General features: G+C 41.1%; 1 protein-coding gene across 3 annotated transcripts in view; it reads left to right on the top strand.

The window, feature by feature from the left end:
- Nucleotides 1–20521, top strand: part of RTN4 (reticulon 4) — a 58109-nt gene that overhangs the window by 8094 nt on the left and 29494 nt on the right. Inside the window, exons 2-3 of one of the 3 annotated variants that reach the window (XM_054986615.1) lie at nucleotides 7997–8053; nucleotides 9058–11457. The exons of 1 other annotated variant lie outside the window; for it this stretch is intronic. In XM_054986615.1, the coding sequence (XP_054842590.1) occupies nucleotides 7997–8053; nucleotides 9058–11457 (2457 nt within the window). The remainder of the gene's footprint in view (nucleotides 1–7996; nucleotides 8054–9057; nucleotides 11458–20521) is intronic. One more of the 3 variants, XM_054986622.1, reaches the window with a different exon arrangement.

Below are 20521 nucleotides of genomic sequence, written 5' to 3'. Positions count from 1 at the left end.
ATCTTCAACTGGTAAATGCCTTCATATGAGAGGAGGCAGTCCTTCTGGTATGCAAGTCCTACAGTGTTTAAGGCTTTAAAGGTTAATACCACTACTTTGGATTGAACCTGAAACTGGAATCTTCATGTGCTCTTGGGAACATAACTGAGACTGAAAAATGTATGCAGTTTTTTAAAAACTTGCTGTAAGTGGTACTGTTTCATGCTCCATGGATTCTATTAAAATACAATCAAGAGATTAACTGTTGTATGACTGTTGATGCTTTCATTAAAGTCAAATTTTAATTAACATCAGGAGTCATTAGGCTCTAGATACCATATCTGTGCTATAACCATATTCCTTGTTTCTAATTTGGTAACATAATTTCATACATTAAATGTGCCATTTAACTATATCTGGGTCTACATTACTCCAATGTCAAATTAGTAAAGAGCTTTGTATTTTTAATTTATTTTATTTATAGCATTTATAGTCCTCCTTTTCCACTGAGACTCAAGGCGGATTATGCAGTGTGAGATTAATACAGTCAGTATCAAGGACCATTTCATAAACAGTGAGTAAATAAACACAAGTTTACAAAAATATAACATTAGCAAGAATCCAATACAAAGTTGAAGAAATGCTGAAAGAGAACATAAGCAATTCTAGGGCTGACATAGGAGCACATATTTAAAGCAACAGATAGTACGTAAAGCAACATAGCGGGGCTTTCAAGTTAGTTTAATTTCAAATATAATGAATTTTCACTGTAGTAATTAACTATATCTTAACCCAAGAATCTCCATGCATTTTCTGGAAGTAAAACTACTCTAAATACAGAACTTCATCCATCATTTCCAGGTTAAACTACTGTAATTTACTCTGCTCAGGGCTGCCCTTGAAGATGCTCCGAAAATGGTAGGTCATTCAGAATGCAGCTGTTAGACTTTTGACCGATTCATTGTGGTCTGCCCACATGCAGCCTATTTTACAGCAGCTGCACTAGTTTCCAGTTGGTTTCCGGATCTAATTCAGGGTGCTGGTTTTAACCTTTAAAGCCCTGCACGGTTTGGGACCATTATACCTGAAGGACTGGCTCTCTCAATATGTTCCCACATCAAAGGCCCCATCCTGGTGGAATGCCCTATCTGACAAAGCATTCTGTGCGGGACCTATCTAGGTACCACAGGGCCCTGCAAGGCAGAACTATTTCAGCAGAGCTTTAGCCAGCCACGATTAACATGGAATCTTTGCCACCTGATCACTGTTTTTACTACTGGCTGTATTTGAGGGGCCACCTAATTGCTGTGCTATGTTTTTAGTTTTAACATATAATGTTTATTGCTGTTTTCATTGTTTTTCATTGTTTTCAATTATTGTAAATCTCTTTGGGCCTTTTTTGAGGGAGAGGTAGTATAAATATCTAATAAGTAAATAAATGAATAAATAAATTCAATGAAGATCTCAGGAGAGAAATAGTATTCAAATATACTTTTAAAAAAACTACATGTTTTGGCCTGGCTGAAAACTCCAGACATTTGTCTGTTCCTAGATGATAAATTTTGAGGGTGGCACTTAAGAGGAAATTGAGCAGGAGTCCCCTGTCCCCTTGATTGTCAAATCACCGTGTTGAAGACTCTTTCCCTTACAACTGAATTATTCTCCTCTGTTGTCTCAGGGTTCTTTACAGCTGATATTTTTAAAGGCAGTACCTTTCCTCAAAACACTTGTGCTTTGTAGACAGAATCTCCTGCAGTGTGCTTTGTAAGGGTTTGGAGGAGAGGGGATCCTTGCACTTTCTGTAAGCTTCCAGTTACAGGAGTTCATACTTAATTTTTACTGAAAGCCCGGAAGTTTCCTAGGAATGACCAGCTGTGCAGGAACTGTTGTAGTGAGACGACCTTCAGACACTTTTCAATATGTCCTCCTAATCAAGGGCATTATGTAAATACAAACAATACTCAGTGGTGAAGAAACGTGTTAGAAATGTATATGGCTTTACCTGTAATGCCTAGCAACTACTTCTAACAGTGCCCATAATCAGTTTTAATGGTGCTGTTTGTATACAGTGTCATAAATATCCCAATTGAAATGATTTATACCTACAATAACAGTCAGACATACGAATGTAAATTCTTTAATATTTATTTGCATTATTTATAATCCGACTTTCTCATTGAGATTCAAGGCGGATTACACAGAATGGATAAAACATATCAACGGCATGGGACAACCAATAAACACAGCAATAAGATAATTTCTGTACAGCAGAAATCTGAAAACAGAGCTGCAACAAAGCTTATGCATTAACATACATTAAGCTATTCAAAATTTACATAGTAAGAGCATACTTAAAGCAACTGACCGTATGTACTATATGCAGTAGTATAGCGCACAGTCCCTATACCTTTATTAAAGAATCTTTATGGGATATGTGATGTTGTGACTTTATTTGGATTTTTTATTTGATTGGGACACTGGTCAACTCACATGTTAAATATTGACAGTCAATTGACTGTCTGTAATGTAATTACAGAAACAAATTAGTTAACCCTTATGAAACAGTGAAATTCATTTAAAAATTAACAATAAACATCAAAAGCATTTCACGTCTCAGAAGTGTAAAAGACAAATAAGATACTTCCCTCATGTTAATGTTTTAAAAATGGTTGATGAACATTTGACCTTTCGAATGGTTGGCCAGAGTTTTTACTGTAAACAGTCTTCTAGGAAAGGTGGAATGCACGTGTGCACACGCACACGTATATTGTAGGTTTTGAAGGATTCTTCAGATACTTTCTGAAGAAGGAAGCTGTGGCCCTTGAAAAGCTTATACTATGAAAATCTTGTTGGCCTCTAGAGTGCCACTGGACTCAAATCCTGTTCTACTGCAGACCAACACAGCTTCCTAACTGAAACTATATACATATTGTGTGTATGGATATTAAAAATAAAATTGATAATAATATTGGTTTGATAACAAAAGCATTTTCAATGTATATATAGTTAATACAATAGTTTAAACAGCCTGGAACCTTTTTGGGAGGCTTCCTTTCTACACTTTTAAGCAAACTTGTGCAGGGGAGAACTACTGTCAGTATGTGGACTGGATTCTCTCTTCCTTTCATGTAGAAATTCTTAACTTTAAAAAAAGTTATTTTTTTAAAAAAAGAGATCTATTGCTGTTTCTGTATAAACCTATGAACTGGCTTGTATCCTTTTTTTTAAAAAAATCCTTATTTCTGTAACTTTCCCCCAAACTTTATATAATAGTACATAACAGACAATAAACTATTTACAGTACAAAAAGATTAAACTTGTCATAGAAGAGGTAGCAAACTACATTATTTGGAGGCCAACTGTATCTTTGCTATACATAATACAAATGTTCAAGTTACGCCAATAAAGCTGTAAACATATGGGTCAGAGATGTTCAGTTGTTTTGTGTTGCTGATGTGGTTTAAGAAAGGTAGCATTGCTCAAAGAATGTCAATTGGTATTGCGGGTTCTCTTGTTTCCAGGTTGTTGCTAAAAGCATTTTTGCAGCAGCAGGCATTATAAAAATCAGATTTTTCCTGATTGATGGGATCGTGGGGTCTTCTCAGAAACACAAAAGGATTGTTTCAAGGTGTTTAGGAATTGCATGTCCAGTTATCTTTTGAATAGTTGCTAAAATTGAATCCCAAAATAGTTGAACCTTGGGACACGTCCACCATAAATGAATATAATCACCAACCAAGCCACATTGTTTAACTGGCTTGTATTCTTAAAACACACACACTTGGGAAGTTCTGTTGAAATCAGTGAGATTACTACTTATAAAAACAAAATTAGGATCAGGTTGTATGCATGGAAATTGCTCATTTGATTGAAATTTTGTTTCCATGAATGATGGGTTAGAGTTTGAGAGAAAATAATCAGTTGCAGTTAAAGGGCACTATTCAGTCCTATAAATGAATGAAGGTGCTTAACCATTGGTCTGCTTAGCCCGGGTACTGTCTACTGTGATTGGCAATTGCTCCTGAAAGGCTTGGCCTGAAGTCTTTCCCTGACCTGAAGTCTTAATATGAGTTGCCAGGGATTGAATTTAGGATCTTTTGCATGTGAAATGCATGCTTCAAGGCAGAGACTTTGTTGTGAACATATAACTCTTCCATAGAATACAAGACCAAATCCCCTGTCCAGGCCCAGTTAACTGCAATGTAGCATCTCTGTGAACAGTAGCTGGTATTCATCAGAAACAAGAGACCCAGGTTGCATATCCTGGTACATTCTGTGGTTTTAGAAAAGGGAAGGATTATAGTTTGGAGCAACTGGAGAACTTTATAGAATCAGCTGACCTCTTACATTTATCAATTTACTTCTAGCAATATGAGTTGGACATGAGCTGGGGTGGAGTGTAGATACCATTTGTGGTACGTTACTTATTTGGGCAGGAATATTACAGCAAAGTAGAAGTAAAACACATTAATTACCTTGGCAGATATTCAAAAGATACTACATAAAAGTTGATACTAGGGCTGCAAGCTTTTATTGGCTTTAATTGATTAACCCACTAAAACTTTTGTTATAATTAGTAAACTGTTCTCGTTCCAGATGATGGATTGTCATGAAAGCAGATGTAATTTGGAATTCCATCCTCTGCCTTAGACATGTAAAGTGGCTTTCCACAAGTTAAATGTGTTAAACAGAACCACATTAAGGAGCATGTTCTGTTTTGCTCTGGCTAGTAGTGAGTGAAGAGGCGTCTCAGCAACACATCCTTTGTTTGCAACAGCAGTTTTGTAGCTGCAGTTGTAAAATGTAGAAATCAAATAACTGCAAAATTCTTAGCTATAGAGTCTCTACTGTTTTATGCAAAGTTCTGTATAAAATGAAGCAGTAAAATATTTAAGACAAAACTTCTGTCACTTCTTGCCTTTGATTCAGCTTCACGATGCACCCCCCCCCTTTTTAGTATTTGCCTTGTTAAGTAAGAATTCAAAGGCAAACTAAATGCCAGGGTTCCTTAATTCTCAAATGTGTAACTTGGGAGCCTGAGGACTGCTGTAATTTGATCCCTTTGTGTAGCTTAATACTTGTACAGATCAAAGATAGGATCCATTTTGTATGGATGGTTTAGAAAAAGAGCAAAGATCCCTCTGTAAAAAGCACAAATGTTTTAAAGCATATACTTCAAAGCTTCTACTGTGATTTTTTTCCTTTGTCTTTTGTAAGTCCAACAATTGTTCATATAAAGAACTTGCTTTTTTCAGTTGTCTAACTTTATACATCCCTAAGAGTTGAGGAATATTAACACTGTAGTGGGTATATCAAAGCAAGTACGAAAACATTATTTTTCACTCTCTGTTTAATGCTTAGTTTAGAAGATTCATTTGTGTTGCTTCTTCTGGTATTTTAGACATACACGCAGGGCTTTTTTTCAGCAGGAACGCAGTGGAATGGAGTTCTGGCACCTCTTGAAAATGGTCACATTGCCAGTGGCCCCACCCCCTGATCTCCAGACAGAGGGGAGTTTAGATTGCCCTCTGCGCCATGTGGCACGGAGGGTAATCTAAACTCCCCTCTGACTGGAGATCAGGGGGCAGGGCCACCGGCAATGTGACCATTTTCACTAAAGGCGATTTAAACTTTAAAAAACTCCCCCCTTGTTCCAGCTGACCCAAAGTGACATCATTGTGCGGTCCTGAGTTCCATCACTGAATTCCACCACTTCTTTTCCCAGAAAAAAAGCCCTGCATACATGAAACCATGAAGTTGCCTTATTATTATTGGTCTGTCAAGGTTAATTTTGTGTATTTTGGCAGCAGCTGCCCGTGGTCTCAAGTAGAGGTCTTTCACATTACATACTACTTGATCTCCTTTTAACTGGAGATGCCATGAATTGAATCTGGGACCATCTTCATGCAGAGTGGGTGCTCTACCACAGAGCTGCAGATCCTCCCTTACATAGAACCATTATGGAGAAGCTTATGTATCACATGTGTGGTGGCTTCCCATAGAGACAGAGGAGGAGGGTTTTTTTTGTCACTTACAGCATGTTCATATAGGTGGTGTGCCACTAAATGGAAGCCATGAAATGCTTTTTGGTAGCTTAGCATTTGTACATATGCTGGTGGAAATGTCCTCTTGGACATGTGAAAGTTTTGGGGGCAAAGAGTGGAAGGAGAGAACCACACAGAATCCTGTTGGGTGTAAGTGCATGTCCAAATTAAGCATCAACATTCAGCTGTAATGCTCACCACCCAGCTCTTCAGCAATCTTAACACATGTTCTAGCTTGCTTATTCTCTTGACTACTTTCCCACCAAGTTGATATTTTGCTTCATCAAAGAACCTGTCAGATTTCTCCTGCAGGGCACAGGTGTCCCTTGCATAACACTTTCTCTTCCTGGATTGTTCAGGGTATCTAGTGATTAGCCTATTTTTATACAATCTATTTATTTATACCTCACCATAACCCCAAGTGGGGATCCAAAGTGGCTTTCATAGTTCTCCTCTCCTCCATTTTATCCTCACAACAACCCTATGAGGTAGGTTAAGCTGAGAGTGTATGACTGACCCAGAGTCACCCAATGAGCTTCCATGGCAGAGTGATTTGAACCTGGACCTCCCAGATTCTAGTCTGACTCTAACCACTACACCATGCTGGGTCTCATAAAGCCACTCTTGCTTTTAAGTAATTGCTTTCCACAGTTGCTTACAAGATGTGAAACAGGGTATATAGAACATGATTGGGGGTTTAATAGTTAATGAACTCGTTTCTGTTTAATTTAACAGAATTTAATTTATTTGCATCTTTGGTACCAATTTGATAATTGGTAGGTGTAGGTGTATGGCTGTTTTACTCCCATTATGAAACTTGTGTTGTGCTACCTCCTTGACCGTCTTAGTGTTCCCAAAAGATTTTTGCTGCCACCAAAGGTGGTTGCCTTAGTTTTCTTGGCTTGATCTTCAGTATAGGAAGGCTAAGTTATATTTGGTAGAATGACAGAATGGTCACCACATGGGGGTGGCTGTGAGGTAAAAAGTGATCCTGTATTCTCGGTATAACAGACATTTTACTTAAACAGAAATAGTTTGTTTAGAAATACATAAGTGTAATGGTTTCAAGATAGATCCAAAAGCTTAATGGTTTCAGTGAGATTACTAACTTCTTAATTGCAAGATGAGGTCGATCACCTTTCCTCAGGTGCCATTTAAGAAAGAACATACAGACTTATCTCAGTCTACAGCTCCGCATTGCCTCTTCTGTTTCTCACCCTCTCTGTCTTAATCACTCTCCCTCAGAACCACACTAAAACTCCCCCGGGGTAGAGCTACCATCCAATCTTATCACACTTCACTCACCCATCAAGCTCCGTTCTTTCTTCTCCTAGAGGCCTGTATTTTAAATCATAGCAACATACATTTAAACCCCCTACAGTATCCAACAGAAACAAAACATACAAAAATATTTACATGGCAGAATATTACAGCCTGGATTGAGGATATATGTGAAACTTCCGAACTGAAGTCCATGTTTGAAAAGTTAATTTTAGCAATAAGCTTATTCTGCAATAAGCATTTCCATAACAGTACATTCACGGGATGGGTGGCAAGAAAAAATGGTAAAAATAGGGCTCTTAATTCTCCTGGAGTAAGGGATGATAAGAACAACAGCAGGGTTATCACTTGTCCATAGAAGAGAGGGTAGAATTTTAGGCGATCAGAAAATACTAAGCAAGGATGTAGAGGCTGAAACACCTTGAGATTCTTTATCTGTTCTGTCCAGTTTCTGGGTATTCTTTCATAAAAACTGTACTACTTTGGGTTGCTTCTGTGGTAGTGGGGAGCTTAGCTCAACAGAAACCCTTCACAAAAAAGCATGTAAATTCTTTTGGGGGTCCCTTTGTTTTTTTAAATCTGGTTGTGAAATTGCTGTTTGTAAAATGAATACTCTTTTCCTCTCTGTCCTTCCCTTCAACCTTTTTCTTCCTATTTATTTCTGCTATGGTCATACTGTATTTCTCTTTCAGATGAGACCCTTTTTGCTCTTCCTGTTGCATTTGACCCTCTGATGCATTCTTCTGCAGGCAAGTTTTTTCAGCTAGCCCATTCATATTAGAGTATACCCTTTGTCTTTTGAGTAGTCCCTTCCCACTAATCATTTCTAGATGTATTTACTAAAAATGATCAAGGGTCCAAGAACAGTAAATTTTCTAAATTTAGAAACTATTTTTATTGACTCAAAATTTCATGTTGAGTGGTATCAGTTTTAACCCTTAAATCATATTTGTCTATGAATTCTTGGACCATTCTGCATAGGAAACCTTGTAACTACAATTAACAGCTAAACTGCTTAAAGTATGGTAGCTTTTGCTGATATAGAACAGGCTTTGTTTTTTAATTAATGCTGTATTAGTGTTGATGCACTCCATCATAACAGTAATTACTTAAAGGTGTTTCCACCTGTTTGGTATTGATCAGTACAGATATAATACTGCTCATCTTTTAACCATGGTAAAGAGATTGGGCCATAGTTCTCCTCTCTTCTCAGCATGTAGCCCGCTGTGACTTTTTATTGCATAAGCTTTGGTGCCATCTATGGCTATTGCTAAACAGGATACCTGTTGTGACCAGGGTTTGTAGATGGATTGTAAGTATTGGTTAAGAAGGAACTTAGTATTAACTATGGGTAGCGATATGCATATATAATGTGAAATCATGGCTAAAACTGGGCAGGAAATCCACATCGGAGAATGAGGGAGAGAAGACTGTCACCCTTCCCTGACCTCTTAACCATCGTTAAGAGAGCATCACAAGGTGTCTGTGTTATATCTGCATTGAGATCCAACATTCAAGTTTGTTTTTGTAAAACTTGGGTACTCGGCACTGTTTTGACCTTTTTTCTAACATTATTGGATTGCACAAAGCTTGCTGCTTCATTAATATTCTTTTGCTAACTTAATACATGCTTTTGCTGCTATCTTCCTAGCACTAAGGTTTGCACTTAGTATTGTTTTGGAACCTGTCATTGAAACTTAACTTTCAGACCACTTGCCATCTTGCTAACTTTCCTTTCTGTCCATGGCCACAGACAAAGGTATGGACTCTCAAGAGCAGCCTGGTCGTGTGCGCTCAGATGGCCTCGAAGATTTTGCTGCTGTGCCTCTTGATGCTACTGCTTCTCTTCCCTCCCTCTCTCCTCTCTCAGCCAATCCTTTTAAAGAGTATACAGCCCTTGATACAATATCCGATGGACTATCCACAAAAGGCAGTTACAGTCATATTGAAACTGAGGTATTGAAAGGGACTACCAAAAATGCACGGAATCCATTCCTTGCAGATGATGATGATGCAAGCAATGTTCCAGAAGTCAAACCTTTAGGAGTGGTGCCCCCATACCCAGGGTCAGAATCGTTCTCTTTGTCTCAGACTAAGGAATCAATAGACAGTAAAGGAAGGTCTGATACAAGCAAATTCTCAGAATACCAGGAGGACTCTTCTCCAGACTCGCCTGTTGAGTTATTTGCAAAACATGATGAAGATGGATCGCTTGAGGACAGAAAGTATGATATTGACGATCATGGTGAAAAAACGGTTTTCATGGACAACTGCTCTGTAAAGGAAGACTATGTGGATTTCAAACCTTTTGAACCCACGTGGGTTAGTAATGAAAGCGGCAGTTTGAAAACTGTAGCTAGGAATCTGGTAGATGACAAATTAGAAAGTGGCGTAGATAAATATGATGTGGATCAGGCAAAAATTCTGCCTGTACAGAAGGACTTTGAAAAAGAGAGTGAAAGCAGCAATGAAGATATTTCTTTCCCAAGTACTCCTGAAGCTGGAAAAGAATCTCCGCAAGCCTACATTACCTGCACCAAGTTTGAATCAGCTGTGGCAGTTGAGGACAACACAGCCAAGTCTGTGGAAGAGGAACATGCTTCTCAGAATAAAACAGATGAGAAGAAGATAGCCGAAATGAAGGCTCATTTTGGCACAGAATCCAGCACCGCCCACATTGAGTCTGCAAGCAGCCAGAGCCAGACAGCTGAATCTGATAAAGAGAAGAATCTGCTAAAGATCTCCACTGATGCTGCATCTGTGGCCGAAGGCCTTACTCCGGATTTAGTGCAAGAAGCATATGAAAGTGAATTGCATGATTCAGTCAGCCCCAGCCTTCCTTATGAAACAAAGATTGATTTGGTCCAGACATCAGAATCCTTGCAAGAACCTTTGAATGTTGCTGTACAGCTCTGTCCTTCCTTTGAAGGAAGCTCTGAAGCAACTCCTTCTCCGGTCTTACCAGATATTGTTATGGAGGCACCATTGAATGCAAGCACTGTTGGTGTGTCTGGTCCTACTGTGCCGCTTGAAAGCTCCCTGTTAGAAACTTTTACTTCTGCTGCTGATGTCTACGAGAATGTGATGCAGAAGTCTGAGAAGCCTCCTTCCTATCAGGAGGCAATGAATGTGCCAGCAACCCAGGCACAGGTAACCAAAGCTGAAACTGCTGCTGAGGAATATGACTATAAGAATGGTACAGCTCTAGAAGACTTGGAGACTTCTTATATATCCATCGCTTGTGACTTAGTTAAAGAAACAAAAATCTCTAATGAATCTCCTCCTCCAGCCTTTACAGATTATTCTAAGACCGTGTTGACAGAATGTGTTTCACAACCTGTGCCTGAGTATTCTGAGCATCTTGAGAAACTGTCACCACCAGCTGGAAAAAGCGATTTTTTTAGTAACCGGCCAGAACTTGATCTTGCTCAGAAAGAGAGAGAAGTTGCGAAAGAGAAACCACTTGAAACTACTGCCAAGATGGTTACCGAGGAAAGTCATGTGGAGAAACGTGAGGATTTGCCGTCTTCCCTTAGCAAGCCTTACTTGGAATCCTTCCAGCCTCCACTGGAGTTTTCCAAAGATGTCCCTGCAGCCTGGTCTCTGGAAGTGGAGGCTGCAGACTTGAGTAAGAAAGAAAAGACTCCCCAGCTACTCATGAAAGAACTTGATACTTACTCAGATGATTTCCTTATTTCGAAGGAACCCAGACTGGGAGACCAAGGTGTGCCATCTGCAGAATCCTCTCCAGAGAGTGATGACTTCCCTGTTGTCTCTTATCAAGCTGCTAAGTCAGTGATGGGAACTACCCAAAAAGAGGCATTAAAGGGAAATGAAAGTAGAGAGAGCAGTGATGCCATCAAAACAGAGCTGAGGCAGTCTCTTTACCAAGAGGCAGCCCAGGACCTGTCTTTAAAGGATGTACATGTCAAAGATGGAGAGCGGGAGCTTGTTGTGGAAAAACCCTTTGAGAAATTGGAAGGGAAAGTGTCTGAAGGAATTAAGGAGTCCTTGTCACCAGCTGACATTACTCCTTCGCCCACAGAGATAAAAGTAGTCAGCGTAGCAAAGGAAGCTGAGAGAGGAGATGCTTCCATTAAAGAAAAGGAGAAGTCTCCCCCTATATTTTCATCACAGCTGAATAAACCTTCAGGTAATCTGCATTCACTTCCTTTGCATTCCTCTAATCAAAGTTTCCTTTAGCATGCCGTGGCTTGTATTAAAAAAAGTGCTTGGTTGTGTTCAGCTGTACCTCTCTGTGCCTGCTTTAGCTCAAAAAGTGGCCATTTTGAATTTTCTTTGTCTGCCATCCCAATATTAATTGCTTGAGATGAAACATTTCCTTGAACATAGAAGGATGTGATGTCATTTGCTTCAGAACGATTGCTGGTGGGCCTTTTTTATAGAAGCCTTGGAACCAGACACAAAGTTAGCCTGAGACCAGAGCAATGTTTAAAGATGCCTTTGCCTTTTGTTACGTTTTCTAAAGGAGCTGCTCATTTGCATTCTGTGGTCACACAATCCAACACAGAGGTGTTTGATTTCTTCAGTTTATGGTAAATAGTTCAGTGGAAGTATTAGCTTTGTATTTGGCAGTGGTGAAAACGGCAAGTTCCATGTTAGGAATTATTAGGAAAGGGATTGAAAATGAAATGTCCAGTATGATATGGAACTGATATAAATCTGTTGAGTAAGCTGTATTTGGAATATCGTGTGTGGTTCTGGTTGCCCTGTGTCAAAAAGAACACTGTAAGGTCTGAATGGTGCAGATGATCAAAGGGTTGAATGAAAAGGCTTAAAGTACATTTAAGTTTGGAGAAAAAACACAGGTTAATTCATAGTGTTAAAAAAAGTAGATGGGGACATTGTCCCTTCCTTCCAGTCTTTTTACATTAGGATTCATAATCATCTTATGGAATTTGTTGCTACAAAGTGATTTGATGGCTACTGGCTTAGGTAGGTTTAAAAGAAGTTTAGACAGATCCATGTTTAGGTTTACCAATCCATGTCTGTTGGTAATGATAGTGAAACAGAACCTCTTTGTTCAGAGGAAGCATGGCTTGAATGTCAGTTGCTGGAGGCTGAGGGGTGATATTGCCATCACACCATGACTCTGAGCTTCCCAAGAACATCTGTCTGGTCACTCTGGGAAATGGAATAAGGAAAAAGATGCCTCCGTGGTCTGATCCAGCAGGGTTGCCCTTATTTTCTTATTTCTGTTTTGGATTGTAGCACGTACATCACACTTACTTCGTAATGAGGAATATAAAGGCATTTTTGAACATTTTCAGGGTTAATATGCTTTGTTGTAGAAGTATGCCAGAAAGAGTTTCTGTGAGCGGAAAAGTGTGTATGTGTTAAAGTAATCTTGGATGTGAATAAGTATTGCCAGACCTAAGCAGTCTTAAGGCAGCATCAGCTCCATTGAGCTAACACATCAGATCCATTGAGTTTCTCTGACAGGCCTACCTGCTTCCCCCCCTCCCATGACTATTGCTACCATGGATGTCTTTGCTGCTCCTCTACCGCAGCAGGTCATCTTCTGGTTCTGTGCATGCATGTTCATGTGCAATACCACCAAGGTATACAGTAACCTGGTCTGGGAACAACTTGTGCATTGCTGCGGTAATGCCATCTGGCTGGCTGTCAGAGCAGGGCTAGCCAGAACAAAGTATCTGTGCTTGGTAACATGAACTCAGCATAGAATTAAGGCAGATCACCCTGTAAGTTGAGAAATCAAAGGTTTTGCAACAGTTTTTCATTTTTATTTATTGTCTGCCTTTTCACAGAGACTCAAGGTGGATTACAAAGTATAAGTCAATATGATCTACAGTTGGGACATCCAATAAACAATGCAGTAGGGTTTGGATAGCATATGTTGAATGCATTATAGTAGTCTATTCTGGATGTTGCTGTGGTGTAGAGTCAGATGGCCACATCAGCCATACCAGGCTAGACGGAGCTGGAAGAAGGCATTTTTTTAACCACATTAATTTGCCTCTCCAGCCGCGGTGCTGAATCCAGTATTAACCCCCTAGGCTCTTTACCAAGTCAACAAGGGTCAGTTGAACCCCATCGAAAGCGGGGGAACACAATGTCCTTCAAGATTTCTGCCTTTCCATCTAGCATCCCTTTCCTCTTGTCTGGGTTCACTTTCAGTTTGTGCATTTTCAGTCATTTGATCACAGTGACTCAAGAAGACCTCCACGCCATCACCAGGGGATTTGGAAAGAGCTGGGTGTCGTCAGCATGTTGGTGATACTCAATTCTAAAGCTACAAATGATTTTTTCCCCTAAAAGCTTTACATAGAGGTTGAAAACATGGGGGGTAAGATTGTGCGCTGTGAAATCCAAGATAATTCTCACACTTAAGTTAGCTGATCTCCAACAGCAACCCTTTGATTCTGTTCTCTGAGTAATGATTTAAACCCATCCAAGGCATATCCTCTGGTACCTACTTCTGCCTCCAGATGCCTCAACAGGATGGCTTGACCTTCTGTATCAAAAGATGCAGATAGATCATAGATAACCGTATAACATTTTTGATTTGTTGGTTGTGCGCTATCCAGGGCCTTAACTGCACAGCACTTTTTCATCAATTGTGACCCCATACTGCATTGACTTATTTCCAAAGTTCTGCACACAGGGACAAAATACCCTGATTCACTCCAAATTGCTTCCTAGACTTTTTTGCATTCTTCATAGGCTGCACATCTGCCGCAGAACAGATCTTTCCCCCATTTTTCTGCAGCTTTTCTCCCTGCGCACATACCACAATGGTATTTTCGCAGCAAAGTTAAACCATGGCTTTTTTGAAGAGCAGAATTCTTTCTTTGGTGTTAAGCCTGGCCCTGTCTTTCACCCTCCTTTTTTATCCCACTTACAACTGATTGGGGGGGGGGGGAAGCTGCGGTATGGCTAACACAAAAACTGCAGTGAGCTATGAATCCCACTTGATATTTTAAAGTTTCTGTCTATGCTTCTTGTACTTTTTAGTCCATTCTTCTTTGGCATTTAAATTTTTTTTAAATAAAAAGTTTGCAGTGTTGGTGCCTTAAAAAACAATAACACCCTTGCAAGTTTCCTCTTTTCCCAGAAAGCCTACAACAGAAACAGGGCATTTTTCTAGTGCAGAAAACAGATACCACTTTTGTTTGATTCCCTCAAGTGAGGAACTACAGAAGCTCAAAGTGGATCTGATCCTTGCAGGTCAAATATTCAGAAAACCCAACGTAAGCGTGAATGCAGAAAAGACCCAGGACTCTGCTGTTAGAATTGCTGCCTTGTCACTTAAACCATGTGATATCTCTCTGCTGACTGATTCTGTTCCTTTCTGTAGCTGGTGCAAACTGTCTTTAGAAAATTAACTTTTCCATGGCCTTGAGCAACCCTCCCTTCTGTCTGCCTTCATATCTTTGCTGCTTCAATTCTAGCATCCTCCTTAGCTGCTCAAAATCGTCTTAAATAGTTCTGCCCCCTTTTACCTTGCTGTGCCCTATGCTTGGTGTTCCCTCTCAGAACACCTGTGTGATAACCACCTCTTTGCATTCTTCAATTCTCTCCTCAACCTTCTTAGTGAAGCCTTTGGCTCAAGCCAGGGCCTTTACTTAGCTTTTGATTTTAGTTGGGCTACATAATAACTACATTGAAATATGTATTGTCGAAGGCTTTCACGGCCGGAGAACGATGGTTGTTGTGGGTTTTCCGGGCTGTATTGCCGTGGTCTTGGCATTGTAGTTCCTGACGTTTCGCCAGCAGCTGTGGCTGGCATCTTCAGAGGTGTAGCACCAAAAGACAGAGATCTCTCAGTGTGACTGTGTGAGTGTGACACTGAGAGATCTCTGTCTTTTGGTGCTACACCTCTGAAGATGCCAGCCACAGCTGCTGGCGAAACGTCAGGAACTACAATGCCAAGACCACGGCAATACAGCCCGGAAAACCCACAACAACCATACATTGAAATACATTTTATCCCCATTACCTTTACTGTTCCCTTCTCATCTGAACATGCATTGCAAGCTCTTTGGGGCAAGGACCTATGTTTTTGCTTATTCACTCTGTAAAGCAACATGTGCAATGAGGAAGCCACGTGAATAATCTCCCTACTGCCGGTCAGAGTTGAGTAGTCTGGCTGGATCTAGGAGTGTCCTGTTCTGCTTGGAACTTCTCCAACATAAGACCCAAGTACAGAGGAAAGGACAAAGAGGTTAATTTTCGTGCTTCTGCTGCAGTCTTATCCTCTTGTTTACGGCTGTCTGCTTTGACAGTGAATAAGAGCAGTTGATTCCAAGAGAGCATGGAAAAGCAACAGCACAACATTTTCAGATTCAGTTGAGAAAACAAAACTTACCCTTTGGAAACTTAGTCTGGTTCTACAGTGCTTAAAACCTGCAATAGAAACCATTTGTCTAAGCAGTCCTCTTTACTGCTGGTGCTTCTGGGCAGGATCTTGTTCTTACCGCATTGAATTGTTCACCACATTCCACTTGTGTGTGACTTTCTACTGCAGAACACTATGGCCTTTGTTGGCAGACTCCGGTGAATTATGTATAAGCTTCTGACTGCAGAAAGCTACTTCTGGCGCACAGGCAGCCATTCTTTAACCTTGATGTGGGTTATCTCTCTATTGCCCACCATGTTGACCCTTTTTAACATCTGGTTTCTGTGTGATTGTGATTAAAAAGAAAGTCTTGCTTCTGTGGCTTGTGTGAAGGTGTTTTACTGTGTCACAAACATCTGTCTTGAAGATGGCCATTTTGGATATGTCTGTCTCATTGTACTTCGCAGAAGAGGTTATATGTTAAACATACACCTTTATTTTCTGAAATGCACATGCTCTAACTTCAACTTGTGCAGATCGTTTAATATTTATTACAACAGTGCTATTAGTCTGCATAACATTCCTAATGTGTTGAGTGCTTTAGGAGTCTTGACTTTTTTAAGCTCAACCCTCTAAGAATACACCAGTGAGGTGTATTGTTTGTTTTGGTTTTTGTTTAAATCTCAGAACTTCCTTCATTTCTGAACTAGTTAAAGGGGCGTTTTGCAACAAGATTAACTAGTGAGATGTATTGCTGTGATGGGATTAGAATGCAGGACCAAGCCAAATAATTCTTCATACCTTTTGGGCTTTTAAAGATAGGAAGTATTTCCTCCCTTTATTTGAATTCTGGTAACCAGCACTATTAATGCTTTTAACATGCATGCAAGTGCACTTAACTTTTTCTCTCTTCCATTGGGCAGCAGTAAAATAATGCTAATAAAATCTAGGAAGATATTATCAGCACAGGACAGGAAATAAAGAAATAGCGTCTGTTGATCAAATGGCCTTCAAATTGCAGTGACAACATGCACATTTAAATTGGCCAAGCAATACTTAGTAACTTGAACAGGATCTCAAGATCTAGATTCTACTAGTCACTCATCTTAAATGCAAACCAAAGCAAAGCAAACTGGCTTTTTCTTTCTGAAAGATGCTGTGTTGCAGAGTAGAGCTGGCTGCATTATGTAGAATGGCTTTGCATTGAGTCAGTCTTGTGATTCATCTAGCACAAATGCTTGTTAGTGATGACTGGTCTTGCATCCAGGTCTTGCAGGCAAAGGATTTCCATAGCCCTGCCACCCAGCCTTGCTGAGGATTATTCTTTACTAGCAAGATGACTGTCATGATGCACGTGTAATCCAAGTACCCCAGTTTCCTTGTGTGTAAACACACATTCTCTCACACATTGGATCCATTTGGTGAAGGCTGGTATACCCTCACCAGGGATGGGGTGAGAGCCTTCAGAGTATTCCAAAATCTAGAGCTTTGTTTATGCTGTTTTTTGGTCTGATTCTAGCTAACATGGTGAGTGTTTTATGAAGATCAGCTAAACGGGCAGCTGAATGTTGTGTTATATTGTTTTTATGCCCTTGACTTTTTAATGGTTTGTATTTATGGTTTGTTTTAGTTTTTATAATTTTATGTTGCTATTTTTATGATTTTATTGTATCTTTACAATCATGAACTGTGTCGAACAGGTCTCCATAGAGGCGGTGTATAGATTTTTCTCCATAAGAACCCAAATTTATATTTTGTCAAGGATTGCTTCTATCATTGGCTATTCATATCCTTCTGGGAAGCCCACAAATACGTTATTTAGGTTAAAAAAAAATTAGGATTTTTATGTCACTGGTCTTCATTTTAAAAAAGTAGTAAAGGCAGCTTATAGATCTTAAAAACAATATATAAAAATGTCTAATACAAATCAGTTATGAAGACAGTAGCCGCTCCCGATGTTTGACCTCCAGCAACTGGTATTCTGAGTTGTACTGCCTCTGAACATGAAGGTTTCACTTGGCTATCATGGCTAATCGTTGATAGCTTTGGAAAAGGAAAGATCTGTCTAAAGTAGCCATTATTATAGATTGTGCTATGTATTTTGTAAGTCAGTAAACCTATGATTAATATTTGTAGGCCTCCATATAGCCCAAATTTGGTATTTAGCTTTCCTGCATTATTAATTGGCTTTCTGACCTTTGGGGAAAAAAGAAGTGACAAAGAGAATGAAAAGATGACTCCTCTTCAGAGCAATTCCTACTTGAAAGCAGCAGTCCGTTGTTTGTCTTCTCTACACCAGAAATGTCAGCAAGTCACATTTGTTTCAACCCCAATGTATAATTTAGACCTTGCTTAATTAATATTTTAAAGCACCGTTAAGTAGGTTCTAGGAGGAAAAGCATTAATGTGTGTGTGAGGAGGGCTACTTTACAAAGGTGGTTTATATTGTTGTTCCATGGAAACCTCAACTTTGTGTTGAAAATAAATTGTTTTGCTTGAAGTTTGTCAGTCTTGAAGCTTGTGTTAGAATTGTTTGACATTTTGTATTAGACTTGTGCAGAATTGGGAGAGTCTGTGTACATGCGGTTGGGGGGAAAGAATCCCTGTGCCAACTGGAGGAGGAGGTAAGTAACTGACGGGAAATGTGACAGAAGTGTACAGGAAGAGAGTTCTCTCTGCAGGGACGTGGAAACTCCGCGCCTAGACATCGGGGGCTTTTGCTGCCATTGTTTGCATCCTTCCAAATAGATTTCTGTAAGTGTATTGAGGGACAGTTGACTGAAAATGCTTTAAAAAGACTCTTAGAGATCTCTGTGATTTCTGAATCTGTGTCTGATAAATTCCATATAAAATTCCACACATTTGCAATTGCAGAAAGTGTCACTATCTCCTATCACGGCTAGAAGCGGCTCATTCCTCCAAATTGAATTTTACGGTTGTGTGAATTTTTCCAATGTTTGCATTTGAGATTATTCCACCATCACTGTACAGCAGATGGATATCCATACTTATTCAAAAAGCATACAGAGGAGCATGCTGCTCACGTCCCCTTCTGTTGGCTCGCTCTACAGCTTCTCCTGCCACACCCCGACTCTAATCTTTGTTCAAGGAGATAGTTCTGTCCTACAAGAGGTGTGGAGTGCTGCTTGCATTTTCTACCTGATAACTAATCAGTGTTCAATATTCAGTTTTTTCTGTTTTTTCTAGCTTGTGCGGTAAACAAGCATTGCAAGTTAAGACCTAATTGAGTAGAGGAGCTTGTTTGTTGCTTTGTAGCTGTGGAATTCCTTCCCTCCAGAACTCCACTCAGTCTGCCTCTGAAAAGGGTGCTGAATGATTCTTACTTTTTTGTTCTTGTACTTCATTTCTTCTATGGAACTCAAAGCAGTTTGCACTGGGTTCCTAGTACAGCCTGTCCCAACTGTCTTTTCAGGTATAGGTGTCCTATATGATATCCTGCTTTAAGTTTACACTGGTTGACTCTTCCTGTTAATTGTTTAAATTAGAATTGGTATTTCTTGGTGATCTTTTTGAATAGCGGAGTATAAATTCGTATGTACTTTTTACATACAGATCAAAAATTATATTGGAATATGAACTATTTCTCTGACACCATTGGATAGGTATTCAAATATTACAGTTGTATGGTGGCTTCTCCAGTTCATTACCCCCTGCTTCTGCATTATCCTATAATATAATCCAGTAAGCGTGTTTTTGACAACTCACTGGTTATCCCAGTGCGCAGGTGCGCCCTTAGCAGGGATAAGCGGAGAGTCACTTCCGCCTGCTGCCACGGATTGGGACCCAGGGAGGCCAGAACGGCCACTGCTGGGCTCGTGAGCTCGCAAGGGTGCCTGCCCCCTTCCTTCCCCGTGCTCCTGGCCTTTCCACCGGCCCAATGGGCACTGAAACGCCCCAGCCAGCCTCCTCCTTTCCCCCTCCGCTGCCTTTCCACCGGCTCGATGGGTGCTGAAGTGCCTTGGCCAGCCGGCTCCTCTTCCCCGCCTCCACCTTTCCACCGGCCCAATGGGTGCTGAAGTGTCTCGACCAGCTCTTCTCCCCCTCCCCTGCCTTTCCACCGGCCCGATGGGCGTAGAAATGCCTTAGCCGGCCACTTCCCCTCCCCTCCCCCACCTTTCCACTGGCCTGATGAGTGCTGAAGTGTCTCGGCCAGCTCTTCTCCCCCTCCCCTGCCTTTCCACCGGCCCGATGGGCGTAGAAGTGCCTTGGCCGGCCACCTCCCCTCCCCCACCTTTCCACTGGCCCGATGGGTGCTGAAATGCCCCGGCCTGCCGCCTCCTGTCCCCTCCCCTGCCTTTCCACCGGCCCGATGGGCGCTGAAGCACCCTGGCCAGCTGCCTCCTCTTCCTTTCCCCCACTTTTCTACTGGCCTGATGGATGCTGAAGGGCCCTGACCATCTCCTCTTCCTCCCCACTCCTGGCTTTTCCCCTCAGAGACTAGTTCTACCTTCCTCTTCCTTGGCAGCTGGGCTGGTAGACCTGGCCTCTGGACCCACAGAGGTCAGGTATACTTGACATGGCTCTGCTGGCTGGGCACACCTGGCCTTTGTACTCCTAGGGGCCAGGTCTACCGCCCATAGCATTGCCAGGCCACTGCGGGGCCTAGGAGCGCACCAGGGCCATTGCCACTCATTGCACTCCTTGCCTCTGCAAGGAGCAGGAGCACCCCAGGGCTCTTGATGCAGTGCTCCCCACTATGCAGCCGGCTGTGGGGATGAATCCAGTGGCTGTGGGTCGCAGGAGCACTTCAGGGCCCTTGCTGCCCCTGGCAACAGTTCTAGCTTCTGGAGCTGCCCGATGCAGGCCATGGAGGCAGCAGAGAGGCCTAGCATGGCAGCACTGCCCTCCCAAGTCCCTGCAGCAGGGCCCTGCTAAA

The sequence above is a fragment of the Eublepharis macularius genome, chromosome 1 (assembly GCF_028583425.1).
Source record: "Eublepharis macularius isolate TG4126 chromosome 1, MPM_Emac_v1.0, whole genome shotgun sequence".
NCBI lineage: Eukaryota > Metazoa > Chordata > Lepidosauria > Squamata > Eublepharidae > Eublepharis > Eublepharis macularius.
Note: the sequence above shows the minus strand (reverse complement) of the source record. Positions and strands in the feature narration are given on the sequence as shown.